Source organism: Clupea harengus, chromosome 1, assembly GCF_900700415.2.
Source record: "Clupea harengus chromosome 1, Ch_v2.0.2, whole genome shotgun sequence".
NCBI lineage: Eukaryota > Metazoa > Chordata > Actinopteri > Clupeiformes > Clupeidae > Clupea > Clupea harengus.
The window spans coordinates 31,692,104-31,706,081 of record NC_045152.1 but is presented as its reverse complement, the minus strand read 5'-3'; the positions used below and the strand labels follow the sequence as shown (position 1 = coordinate 31,706,081).

Below are 13,978 nucleotides of genomic sequence, written 5' to 3'. Positions count from 1 at the left end.
GGAGGGTGAGTGAACTAGAGGACCCATGGTGTCCTCAGCCAGTCTCTGGTGGAGGGTGAGTGAACTAGAGGACCCATGGGACATGCAGACACAGAGAACGCTCTGGTTAACATCTGCACTGAGTGACTACTGACATTCAGTGCTTTCAACTGTAATATAATTCAAATGTATTGTAATTACATATTCTATTATTGCTCTGAACCATGTTTCTTTTATTTTTGAATGTAAGATTTGAAAAGACCATACATGTTTAAAACCTGTAGATATGAAATGCCAATCTATACAAATGTGAGGAATGGACAGAAAAGTTTTTCTCCCCCAAGAATACAAAAAAACACAAACCTAACTTATTAGAAAATGTCATATAACTTTTTGTGACCAAACTGACATTCATTTAACTCTATGTGACACAACGATCCACCATATTTCATAAACAGTTAAATCACAAGTGGGTTACCATGTAACAATGTCAGATTTAATTAAATTATGTGGATTCAGCATTTGAAATCTAAATGAACTTAATCAATTATCATTTTTTCTAGAAGTGCATATCAGATAAAAGGGCAAGGGTAAGATAGTCAAGACAAATACACTTACATTCAAATATTGTTATGAAGTTCACATTTCCCATTGATTCCTGTGGGCACATGTATAGGGTTTTTAAATGATGTAGTGATTTTTCTCTAAAAGCCATGAGAAGAGCTGCCATTGGGTTGTCTGGTATGAGTAAAACATGAATAGTTCACAGAACAATTCACAACATCTTTCTCTTTAAATAATACAAACGCATTCAACAAACTTCTTACCTTTAGTCTATTATCTAATTCAAAGTCCCCTAGATTTAAGACATTTCATTGTGCCACTTGTGCCAACAGCATTTTAGGGCAGTATTCTGCAGGTACTCACTGAGAAAGAGGCATGGTTCGTCCTGCTCGAAACAGGAGGCCACAAGAATAAATTACATTAAATTCCTTCATGAACACCAACACAACAGATCTGGAACCAGCAACTTTATTCAATCATTCCAAGTCTTTTTTCTAAAGAGAAGCGGCCTTTTGTGGACTCAGCCTTAGGCCAACCTAAAAAAATGTAAACGAATTGGCTTCTGCACCCTCCATTTCCATTGGTTTGGAAAGGTCAGCATTTGCTATGACACAATTATCCAGATCTTTGGCTCTTCAGGAGCACATAACGGGAAGTTCTCTGATGTATTATTTTCCCATTATTTCCATGATTTGTTTTCCGGAATGCTTAAAATAATTAATTTTCATGCTTTTTTTCGGAACAGATCTTTTTCCTTTTTCTTGTCTTTTAGGTCATTTGAATTTGTATCCGTTAATTTCTGATTTCTGCTTTTCTACATTTGCCCTTGCCATGTAACTTTAGTTATGTAACTATATAACTTTTCATATAACAAAAAAGTAACATATGACTTTAGCATCATAGTGGTTGTCTTCGTCCTCAAGGTATAAAATTTGGAAATAATGATGAACATAAACAAAACAGGAAATGCAATATAAGTTGTCCAAATTAGTTTTGAGTACAACAGTAGACTCATCGTGGTGTGAGACAATCCGAGAGTGAGAGAGATAGAGAGAGAGAGAGAGAGAGAGAGAGAGGCAGAAATGATCTTGACTGAGAAAGCAAAAGACAGAGAAAGAGGCAATGAGAGGGAGGACAGAGAAAAAAAGCCAACAAAGAGATGGATGGAAGAAAGAAAGATGGAGAGGGGGGGGGTGCTGATTGTGCTGGGGCTGTGTCTGGTGGCGGCAGGGGCATGAGAGGGGTGTATGTGTGTGTGTGTGTGTGTGTGTGTGTGTGTGTGTGTGTGTGTGTGTGTGTGTGTGTGTGTTCGCTCGGTGGCTGGGGGCGGTGTGTTTGTGCGGAGGGGAAGGCCACGTGTGGAGACCACAGAGAGTCCATTGATTCAGCCCAATCAAGGCCAGGGGACTGCAGGGGGTGGGGAAGGGTGTGAAGTCAACACATTCCTCTCATTCCTGCACTTCCCCACAGGAGAGAATGTCACAGGCACAGGGAGAGGGAGAAGCCGCACGTCCACCCCTACCCAATTCGTCCTCTCAGACACGTCGGCCTCTCTCTCGCCTCCCCCCTTCCCCTCTCCTCACCTCTCTTTTCCTCTATAATTCTTCTGTCTTTTCTCTCCTCTCTTTTCCTTTACTGTCCTCTTCCCCTCCAATACTCGCCGCTCTCCTCTTCTATCCTTTCTTCTTATCTATTCTTCCCCTGTCCTCTCTCCACCTCTTCTCTCTTTGCTCTGTGGCTGAGCAGTTTGCTGCCTCAGGCCTGTTTTCTTCCCCAGTCCACTCTTTTGGGCCGGGGCGGACTGATGAATTAGCAAATGATGTTTGGGTTTCCATCTGATACCATGTCGGTCGTGTGTGTTCAAGAACACTACACCTCATTATGCGGGTCATGATGAAACTGGGAATGTCAGCCCACGCCCGTTTCCTACTGTGCCAATGGCAGAACTCTTTCCAAAAATATGTTGTGATCTCCACTTAAAAAGTTTCAGTCATGCTGTCTTTATTTGGAATACATTTAACCCAGAGAAGAAAATAAAAATGGATTAGAGAGCTTCTCAAATTAATTCAAGTGGTGAAACAGCAGGACATAAAAATGCACTAGAACGCGCTTTTCTCCACCAGCTGGGAGACCTTCGGATGCGTCCCAGCAGCTGTTTCTTTCTTCACCTCCTCCAGACAAGAGGACCTTGGCTGTTCTGGAGGGCTTATTCAGACAGTGGTTTTGGGGCCCGGGTTGCTGGAGATGGAGCGCTGGGCTCCGTCCCCACGTTCCCGTTCTCCCCCCTCTCCGTTTTTTTCCTCCGCCGAGCAGCCCCGAGAGAGAGAGAGAGGGTTATGCTGCACCGCAGTGTTGCCATAGGAACTCTGTTTGCATTTCCCAGTGAGCGATTCCGGGGCTACTGGCTTTCAAATGGAATTCAAACTCTCAAATTGAGCTCGCAGGTCGGTCTGGAAAAGTAATTGTCCGTCTTTGCGCCGACTTTTTGGAAGACTTTTATGGGGACGTTTCCGTCTCAGTGAAAAGTGTGCGAGAAGGGGAAATACTAGGGAGTTTTCTAAACCCGAAGGCCTGAAGACGACAGGGCTGCACTGGGCACAAACGCCCATAGAGCTAAACTTAATCAGGGCTTTTTGTGTTTTGTTGTAACGTGTTTATTTAGACAAGAAGTTCCCTAGTCATAAAATCACACAGAGGTGAAGTGCACGGTCGTCCATTTTGAGCTGCATCACAGAGCCCCATTGAGTGTGCTCCTGGGTCTCTTCTATCTCTCTCGTTCGTTCTCCCTCAGCACGCTGCCCCGCACTCCTACCAGGCACGCGCTGAAACAAAGAGCCCTTTGAGCGTGACCTTGACAGATCGCTTCCCCGCGCACCATAGGAACCGGCGCAGAGGAATCCGCTCAGCTCGGCTTCCAACAAGAGATAATCCCCCGAATAGAGGGAATCATATATTTCATGATCAAGTGGCATCATGAACAAAGCGGACTGCCCATGACCGTGGTCTTTTTCCCAAGGCCATGGGTAAACTTAGGGATGCTCATTTATATTTGCCAAAAACAGTGATAACCTATTTTTTTTATTTCAATTAATGTTACATGGATTAAAGCCTTTTTGTTGTTCTAAATAAAAAAAAAACAGACCTACTGTCAGTTTATCTTGTCCTACAATCTAATCAAGATTTGTCTGCCATGGTGGTTGGATAATGATATTTCAAAGTGATGCTGTTATTATTAGAAGCTAAATGACTCCAGCATGGCTCACTCAGAAAGGATGGAAATGCTGCTGTTTTGAGAGCAATTTCATCTAATTTGCAGTGACAGCCTAGAGAAACAAATGTCCGAGTGAACATTCAGCGGAAGGCAAACTTCAACATGAGAACATTGAAACCAGCTGCCGGGTCTTTGCTAACCTTCGCCTGCCAATCACTGAGGCTGTGACTTATTTTGCAGGTTCATAAGCACTATGCAAGCTTCCCCCCACAATTAGCTGTCAATTAATCTTTACCCTTCAGGAGCATGTCATCTCAAAAGTGCAGAAGAGCCATCACTTTTCAGGCACTTGTCCCTACCCCATGACCTAGAGACAAGGCACGGAGTATGACAAAAAATCTACAGGAAATGTGTGGCTTTGAAAGGATATTGCAAAAAATTAAAGTATTTTCACAAGTCATGCTGACTCATGTTTGTGGTAATTGCTGAAGTGATAGTAACATACCAGGCACACAAAGTTCAACGGAAAGTTTTTTTTCTTCCTTTTTTTTTTTTTTTTTAAATCTCAGAAGTTAATCGTTACAATTTAACAGCCTGAGGACATAATACAGACTGAAATTGCACTTTACAACTTTTTCCTTTCTTTAAAAAAATAAAAACCAAAAAAAAAAAAAGCATGAGGCATCAACTCCATACATTTCTGTCATAAGAAACAAACAGCAACAAAACTGTACAAAGAAGCTTTTTACAAAGCATTTGGAAGTTTCCATTTCACAATGCTCTTTCACATTTTAGTTTTTTTTACACTTTTTACAGAGTCTGCTGCATTCGCATCTCACATGTAGCAGTGGCGGTGCCGTCAATGAGAGAATTACTGTTTCTGCTTTTTAAAAGACATTTCCACGCCGGATGGCTTTGTAAGAAGTCCGACGTCTCTCATATTTAAAGGCTGTGGCCTCTGCCGTGCTAAGCCATGAGCTAGCAGCTGAGAGGCTACTGGGGCACGTGAGTGTCTCTCGTAAACGCTCTGCTCTGTCCACAGTGCACTGAAGTGGCCTTCTGGGCCGTCTGGGGCTCTCGCAACAGCCCTCCGTTTCCATGAGGGCCCCCCAGCGTTGAGCTCTGAAACGTGTGAGTGTGTCTGTGTGTGTGTGTGTGTGTCTGTGTGTGTGTGTGTGTGTGTGTGTGTGTGTGTATGTGTGTGGGGGGGGGGGGGGGTTGTGCTGCATCTCAGTTCGTGTCCACGTGGCACGGGTTGGTCCCCAGTCTCTGCGCCTCCCTGTACGCCTTCAAAAAGTCCTTGTAGCGAGGTGCACACCCAAGCCACGCCTCGCCGAAGCGCACGGTGCCCGTGAAGAGGAAGTCGCCCTTGCCAGGCTTCACGCCGCACTGCAGGGGCATCTTCACCCGGCCCGTCCAGCGCTTGGCCCGCCCGCCCCCCGACACAAACACCCGTGTCTTCTGCCGGTGCAGGTGGCTCAAAGACACGGTGACCGAAGACTGCTCCTCCTGCTGCTCCACGCTCACGATGCTACCCTGGGCCACTAAGGAGAGAGAGGGGGGGGGGGGGGGTTAATTGTGGTTCGTTTGTACTGTAGCTGTGGCAACACTGTATGAATACAGTCATGCGAATGAGGCAACTTTAAATTTGAAGGGACAAGAGAGAACTCAACAGATGAGAAGAGAGGAAAAAAAGAAGAAGAAGAAGAAGAAGAAGAAGAAGAAGAAGAAGAAGAAAGTGAAGAGAAGAGCCAAGTTGATCAACAGCTGAATTTCTCCCATCACCCAGACCTATCAATGAACCATCAGGTGTGTGTGTGTGTGTGGGTGTGTGTAATGACTGCATCTAGGGGGTGTTGGCCTTACCAAAGTCACTGGTGCAGACGGCCAGGAGCATCTCTGCGTCGCTGCACGGCTGGCAGGGGGCTGTGGAGAGAGAGAGCACAGGGGACAATTAGATGGGTGATTTCACTGCTGGAAAACACACTGCTAAAGTCATCAGCAGCAGCAGGCTGCCCTCCCAACCGTCTGAGGCAACTGACTCCTCTCGTTAGAAGACAAACAATGAAAGTCAATGTGAGCTTGTGACCCCTTTGAAAAAAATTCACTCTTAAAACACACACAGAGGGCAGCCACGTGTGCTTCAAACACACACACACACACACACACACACATACAAAACCACTCATACACACACCATAAATCACACTCGTGCACACACACACACACAGCAACCAGAGCGGTGGTAATTAATTTCTCTGGCATGTGGTTATTTATTTACGCGGCAGAGGCAGGCCCCGCCGTCACGGCCCGCTGGCTCCCAGTTAAACACAGCGGTGGAGGCCTGCAGCACACGGCCGATCATTAAACACACACGCTGAGGGCCGCTGGCCAGCCCCGGGGGACACCTTTCAGAGCAGGAACCCCTCACACACACACACACACACACACACACACACACACACACACACACACACACACACACACACACACACACACACACACACACACACACACACACACACACACACACACACACACACACACAGTCCTCCAAAACAAATGAGAACCAGCTGAGAGGGGAGAGAAACACAAGACACCCGTGCTCTGACTACCACACTGCACAGAGAGGCCCAATGGGACCGGTAGCACAAGCCACTCTCTGATCCTGCATGCCTAAGCTGAGCGAGTGCTATCTGAGCAACAGGAGAGAGAGAAAGAGGAACTATAAGGAAATACGTATAGATGAGATTATATCAAATTCACACCATGGCATCACATCTGTGGGCAGCAGAAGCTTGCTAAGATCTCATCAGCAAAGCTTTTTCAACCCAAAACGAACCTCTGCCCTCGACCCCCATGTTAAAAAAGTGTGTGTATGTGTGTGTGCTGGGGGGATGGTGCGCCCCCCCCCCCCCCCCCCTTGATCTTCTAGTGTTAGTGAGGGGAGGGGGTGGACTCTAAATGAGACCCTTCATCTGCCCAGTGATGGGTTGACTCAGGTGGCTCACAGGAAGGGGTTTATTAGCAATGGTGCAGTTTTCTTCAGTCGCAGAAATGCCCTGCGGGGCAGGTGTGGAGGGGAGGGGTGGGGTGGGGTTAGGGTTGGTTGGGCTGGGTGTTGCAGAATCAGCAGAAGACTGAGAGGGGAGAGGAGAGGGCAGTAATCCCCGACAAATGGGCTGATCCAACCTCACCCCCGCCCTCCGTGATCCTTGCCTTCACCCTCTGCTGTGTTGGTTCAGGTGGTCAGCGTCCTCGACCCGGCTAGGGAAACAAAAATCCCCCCCGACTGACCGACCAACCGACGATGACAGGCCTTTTTTTTTATTAAAAGTAGTCGGTGGAAGGCTTTCTGCAAGATTATGAGAGTTTTTGGAGTGGTCGCAACATTTGTTCTCCGGTGCCACTCTGCTAGGCCTGGTCATATTCATCCTCAAAAGGAGTTTCATGAGAAAACCGGCAAGATTGCAAAAGAGTAAAAATAATAATCGAAAAACAAACACACCGCAACCCCTAACACAAACTTGGCTGGGGCCTTGGTTGTTTAATTTCCCAAGAGCTGTGTCGGGGTGTGTGTGTGTGTGTGTGTGTGTGTGGGGGGGGGGGGGGGGGTGAGGAGAGCAGGGCTTAGGTCAGCTGCTGTTGCCACATACGCAACCAGCGCAACCCCACCAGGGTCAAGGGTCACAAAGACACGGGGCTCAACAACAGCTGGACCGACACGCCGTTTCCACGCCGACCGTCCGTCTCCAAACGTCTCAAAGATGTGCCCCAGGCTCTTTCTGAAGGCCTTGGCACATATCCCCTCCAGGGGAAGAACATCAAACCTAGGGTATGAAAGACTCCAAAGATGGTTTTTTTTTTCTCTTTCGTTCTTTCGTTTCATAGCTGAGCTCAGCTCACATGTCAGTGGGACATGAAAGGGGGGGGACCACAGGAATGGGCTGCCATCTGATTCAGCAGCCCTCGCTGGCCCACATTAATGCGGCGCAGGCCGCGGCCCCGACCACTTCAGAGATGCGCGGGGAGAGAGGTGGAGCGGGGCGCGGAGCGGAGGAGTGGGGAGCTGTCCCATCCCAAACATCTGGACCCAGTGCATTCCCCCCTAATGGAGTCCAAACTTAACATAATGGCTATGGCATGGAATCAGAGAGGGAGGGAGGGAGAGAGAGAGAGAGAGAGAGAGAAAGGGAAGGAAAGGGAGAAAGAAATGAAAAGAAAAATGAGAGAGGAAAGAGGGAAGATGAGAGCAAGAGGAAGAAAGAGGCAGAGATGAGAGATAGTTGAGAGAGTGGGTGGGGGCAGAAGGGAGTAGCAGAGAGAACAGAGAAGAAAAGGGAGGGGGGGGGTATAGAAAAAGAGGAAGATAGTATATCCTTCCCACATCTGGCCTCTGACACATTCCTTGGAGATGGGAGGGCAACTCAATCTCAGCGAGAGAGAGAGAGAGAGAGAGAGAGAGGGTGGGTGGGGAGGACACAGGTCATCGCACTGATCCCAGCCCTCACCTCTATGTCTGTGTAAGCCTGCCAGTAAATGAGACACAGACCTGAGTGAGGAGGCTCTCCAGCGACTGGCGTGAGGTGACCCACAAGATTGAACTACAGGTCTACAAACCACAGAGCCCCACATCCACAGGAATCACAAACAGCTGACGTGATCTCCCAAACTCCCTGTGCCCTCCCACCACCCCCTCCTCCTCCTCCTCCTCCTCCACCACACAGCCCTTCTCCTGTTGAGAAGCCCAAAGCTTGCACTGTGAGCCAGCTTACACAGGCCAGATAGGGATACGTGGGCCCTCACAAAACAAAACAAAAAAGCAGTCATGGGTTACTTCATTTTCTTGGGAAATTAAAAAAGCAAGGAAGGCAGAAATAAAGAAAGAAAGAAAGAAAGAAAACTCGCCCATATCTGCACTGCTTGCGGCCATGAGATTTTGGCAGGTGCACAGCATGAAAACAGACAAATGATGTTTTGCAAGTGAGGCAACGTGTTTGACTGGGCCCGCCACGCAGAGCTGGCCACTGGGAAAGAGGTGCTCGGTATCCAGGCTCTCCTGGGGCGCTGCAGCGTGAGCCGAGCTCACATGGCACCAGGGAAGGGGGGGGACTGACTGACCTTTTTGATTCCATCTCAAAACAAACCACATTCAGAGAAACAGCAGAGAAGTTTGGAGTGAAAATAAGGACACTGAACCTTGGTGAGAACTAGGGGCCCCAGTTTGAACAAAGTAGGAGAACCTTCAGTGCCTCATACAAATACAAAGCACAGATTTGCACAGCATGTCATTATCTAAACAAAATTAAAAAAACTAAAAAGAATCGGTCTAATTAGTGGCCTTACCCTTTGAATAACAGTCTACAGGGGCATTGTTGGAACAACCAATCAGAACAGCCAAGTGCAACACACAACCTCATTATTCTTAACAGGCACCACACACACACACACACACACACACACACACACACACACACACACACACACACACACACACACACACACACACACACACACACACACACACACACACACACACACACACACACACACACACACGTACCAGAGAGAGGCAGGTCGGCGATGAGTTCGTACTGGAAGGCGGTGATCCTGCGACTGATGTCCTGGTGCAGCACGGCCTCAATGAACACGGCGCCCTCCTGGATGCCGAAGCACTGCACTTTAGCCAGCGCCTGGTCCTCCTCGCGCAGCAGCAGCCGAAGCTTGCCCACCTTGTCCAGGTAGATGTTGGTGCCGCCGGACTCCGGCGAGGGCTTGATGCAGATGGAGAGGCGGGCGGCGGCCGGGGACACGGTGTTGGGCCGCAGGTTGACGATGATGGCCCCCGTCGGGTAGAGCCACTCCAGGGAGCCCTGTGAGCAGCGCAGGTACACCTGCTCCACGTCCTCGGTGTGACCCTCATGGGTGAGACCACTGGGGGGGGGAGGACACATTAGGGGAAGGGGGGGGGGGGGGTGGTTAGGACCTGTCAATCAATCCTCAAGCACAAAGGAGGCCTTCATTGCTCTATTCACTTGACAATGACGGGCCGAATTAATAATAGTGGGTGCACGTACTCTTCAACCGACCCCCATCCCCTGCTTACAAAGAGTCAGGCAAAAGTTAGGCTAATCTTACAGGCACATCTAAATCCAGACTAAGAATTCAAGTTAATATTTAAAAGATTACATTCAAATGAAACAAGGTCCTGAGTTTTAAACTTAAAAACAAACAAGACCAGGTTTACTGTCCTTGCCTTTTATAGCGACTATCCTAATTATTAAGAATGTAAAATGCAAGAGGAGACATGTCATGTTGTGTGATACCTATTCCCTTCTTGATGAAACTTGGCTGCACTACCAGCAGAATTAATATGGGCTATCAAAGAGTGGCTTTCAAGTCATAAACCACAGTCTTCAGGCAAATGGGAGTTGCTTCTTCCTAAGTTCCAAATTTTAGAACAGGTTGCCACATATCACTACCCAATGTCACGGACTACTTTCTTTCAAGAAAGTGCACAGCAGATCTGTAAGGGCCTTGATCATCCAAAATGCCAAAATACTCCCAAATACAGCGGCTGGAAAAAAATGTCAGTTTCACTTTACTTGGCCTAGAGAGAAAAGACCCAGCTTCAAAGGAGGCTTTGAGCTTTAAAGTAATTGTTAAGAGCAGTTTGCGCCTGAACTGACTCCAAGCTGAACCTCATGCCAAGGAAAAGGCTTTCTCTGAGGGCAGAATGGAGAAGAAAGAATGCAGTTAATATCGTTTCACACAAGGTGTTGAGGCCCACGCGCAGGACCGCCTGCATGACCGGTCACGTGCAGGCCCAGCTCAACGAATCTCAACTCTCTATTTCTCTCTTCGTCTATCCCTGCCCCTGCCTCACTCCCTCCCTCGCTCCATCTCCATCTCTTTTTCTCTCTCTTTGTGGTGTAGTGTTCTCCTTTCGTCACATTGGCAAAACACAGCTTCAAGCTTGGCGCACAACCCTCCGAGAAGATATTTGAAACAGAAGTCGGCGAGCCCGGGGACGGTACAGAGCGGGCCTGGGTTCGGCTGGGCTCAGCTCAGTTCAGTTCAGCTCAGCTCACACGCGGGCAGAAACAGTAGCTGGGAGCTGACGGCACGCAAGTGCAAATGCAGGTCACGCAGTGCACCTCCCAAGCAGGTCTTTTCAGCCCCTCAGAACGAAAGAAAGAAAAGTAGTTGGAGTGGATAGGCTCAGGCCGGGCAGCACTTCTGTCTCTGGCCATGGCCCGCACAATAGACCCTCAGCTCGTCCTCTACCCAACTCCAGACCATCGTCTGAGGCTTTTTTTTGTTTGTTTGTTTTTAGGCAGGGGGGTGAGGCACAAAATCAGCCATCTGCCTCCCATTGCCACCCACAACCCTGGTGGTTAGAGTTGCTCCACAGAAAGGGACGCCCTGACTTCAAACTGAAACGGCTCCAGACGGCGGGAAGACGGTGGAGTCTTAAATCTTGCGCTGGCCTTCTGAGGCGGAACATGTGCAGCCGAGCCGCACGGCAGGCCTCTCGCCAGCGCGTCTCTAATTACGTTTCTTTTTTAATGCATAGTTTTCTACATGCAGTAATAGGGGGGTCTGGCTGCTAATTAACAACAGATCATTCATTCAGCCTTTCAGCATGTCATGCTCTCCATGGCCCAGCATGGGGTGAAAGCTCATCACAGTTTTTCACGGTAGCAGGCCATCTTTGATACCTCTATTGAAATGTAATGCCATTTTAAGAACTTTTTTTGTAAGATATGGTCTACTTCAGAAGTACAACAGGTGTATGTGAGGGGGAATTCAGACGTTTTTAATTTAGGCATTTGAGTGACTCGGTCCTTTCCTATTGGGATAACAAAGTCCACTATGCTGGTTATACATATTTTAGCATCATATTTTCTTTAATATTGATTTCATATGGGTTTGGCTGTCATGAGTTTACAGTAAGAGGAAAAGAAAGGATGGTAAACATGAAAATCGGGTGAAAAGGCCAAACAATGTTTCTACGTGACTTAAACTGAGGAAATAACTATATGAAATGTAGTCTGGATTTAGAAACCAAGAATATTTACGGTCGTGAGCATGAATGCAAGGACGTCTGAAAACAAAAGAGACTATGACAGTTTATCTCTTGCCAAAGTTTACTTGGTTCGCTACTCTAATCAGTGCCAGTCCGGATTTATGATAGAGCTTGGATAAATTCGATACTCTGCGGGGAACCGCTTCTACAGTTAGGCAGAAACCTAGCTACTTCCGATAGTTTCACAACAGACCCAAATTGCACAGAACGTTTAACTGGCCAAGGTCAATTCCTTTACCTTGCGTTTCATTGCTAATGGACATGCGGTTACCTTTCAGTTGCATTGACGAGGAAGAATTTAACGTACCACAAACAAGACATTATATTCCAAAATGTCAGAGGAACACATATATTTTAAGTTGAGTGGAGAATTGAATTGCATTTTGTCGTCAAGCGAGCCGGACGGAATTAAATGAATCTAGCTTAAAAAGAACCAGGCTAATACTCATTAATCACGTCCACGTAACCTACGAATGTTACACATTTCTAGCCATCAAATCAAAAGAATAATAATGCAATTGAACTTTTTTGTTTTAATCGACGTAATTTTCCAATCAAAACATTCACAACTACAGCTTTTCATTCTTAACGGAAGGCTACATAACTGGCATGTTTGTTCAACTGAATCGTTCGAAGACGCCACTCTTGACAGAAAGAATGCATTTTGTCACTTTGCGCCCAACCGGACACAGCGATGTCAGTGGAGTTTCAATAAATCATGGAGCAATATTACTTTCTCTGCCAAAGGCAGAAAAGATATTGAGCGATCACTACCATGTTTAATTACAGACTACTGTGGACATTGGTCTTGCCTTCTATGCGTACATCACTAAAAATAGGCAACTGTGAAAAAATTGTAGACTAGCCCAACACACCGTGAATGGGTTCCCTTCTGTTGCGATAAAGTTAAGCACACAAATCTGACAGTTTGTAGAGTAAAGAACAGCCGTCTCAATAAATGAAGACTTAAACTCACCTTCCTCTCCAACTACACTGGTCACTGGAATATTGAGAGACTGCTATCCGACATAGAATCAGAACAGACAGTAAGAACGCCAAGAACGGTGAGAGCATGTTTGTCCCACCGTCTTTCCTTAGTCGATAGTTGGTCGCTTGGAACTCAGGTAAAAAATAATCCGTTTCCGCAACTTCACCTACATTGTGTTTCTGTATACAAACAGTAAGTAACGAAGACCTAAACTGTATTAACTTTCCGCTAAACTTAAAAAAAATAAGTGCTAGGGTTACTTCACATTGTGTCCGTTCACCTACGATGGCACTTCTGAGTTAGCGTTCCTCAAGAGCGCAGTGAGTAGCCTATCTTTTCTACTGCTCAGATTCCACCCAACGTCACAGCCCCAGCTGACGGACAGATCACGCTTGCGCACAACCACATTTCGAAGTGTGAGAGTGGCTTGGAGGTTAAGCAAGAGGGCACTGCATTGGTCACTCCTACTGTTCGACCACTCTAGCTTTCACTTTCCCAGTATAGATGCAAGACAGCTGAACAGACACAACTTTGAAATGTATGCCTATATGAGGACCTGATCAAGTGGCTTAAGCTACACTTACTGAAGCTGCAGTTACTGAAAAAAAAAACGTTTTGTAATAGTAGGCCTTATTTTTATGTGATACTAGCCTAGTTTTCTTTTTATATAATCTGCTATTTCTAGGTGGAAATAAATCTGTTTGATAAAGATCTGTTCTGTTTGAGGCAGTTACCGATGACAGTTTTGCCAGGTAGATAGATTGATAGAGTGAGGGAGAGAGAGAGACATCTTGTTTTGATCCGGGTTGGCATATAGCTGGCCTGTTTCTCTTGTAATTCCACAACTCTAGATGCATGTTAGAACAAGATCTCTGTAAATCACTGACACCTGCACACTTACACCTGTTGGAGGTCTGAGAGCATGTGTGTATGTGTATGAGTGTGTGCGTGAGTGCATGCATATGTGTGTGTTTGTGTCTCAAAACTTTGAAGACTCTCTTTCTTCTTTTTTTTATGTGCTTGCTGTTGATGTAATCACCAGTGTAAGCAGTCATGGCAAACCAAAAAATAGGCAAGAGATGTTTGCTGGTCATGTAAAAGTGGATGCTTGTTAGTAATATACAAATGTATATGATCAATGCTGCCA

The 13,978-nt window shown here is 46.7% G+C and overlaps 1 protein-coding gene across 1 annotated transcript; it reads right to left on the bottom strand.

Annotated features, from left to right (window-relative positions):
- Positions 1 to 3,181: 3,181 nt before the first annotated feature.
- metrnla (meteorin like, glial cell differentiation regulator a) lies at positions 3,182 to 13,177 on the bottom strand. Its single transcript, XM_012839680.3, has 4 exons — positions 12,820 to 13,177; positions 9,318 to 9,688; positions 5,621 to 5,680; positions 3,182 to 5,298 (listed from the first exon to the last, which is right to left on the bottom strand). Exons 1-4 carry the CDS (start codon positions 12,915 to 12,917, stop codon positions 4,985 to 4,987), a joined length of 843 nt encoding a protein of 280 aa, XP_012695134.2. The 5' UTR covers positions 12,918 to 13,177; the 3' UTR covers positions 3,182 to 4,984.
- Between the last annotated feature and the right edge of the window lie 801 nt (positions 13,178 to 13,978).

What these genes read in the sequence shown, in the direction of transcription:
- metrnla (XM_012839680.3), bottom strand. Translation starts at nt 12,917, where the DNA reads ATGCTCTCACCGTTCTTGGCGTTCTTACTGTCTGTTCTGATTCTATGT. An exon ending in CAGTGTAGTTGGAGAGGAAG is followed by an intron (nt 9,689 to 12,819) that starts GTGAGTTTAAGT and finishes TCCCCCCCCCAG; the next exon opens with TGGTCTCACCCATGAGGGTC. An exon ending in CGCCGACCTGCCTCTCTCTG is followed by an intron (nt 5,681 to 9,317) that starts GTACGTGTGTGT and finishes CTCTCTCCACAG; the next exon opens with CCCCCTGCCAGCCGTGCAGC.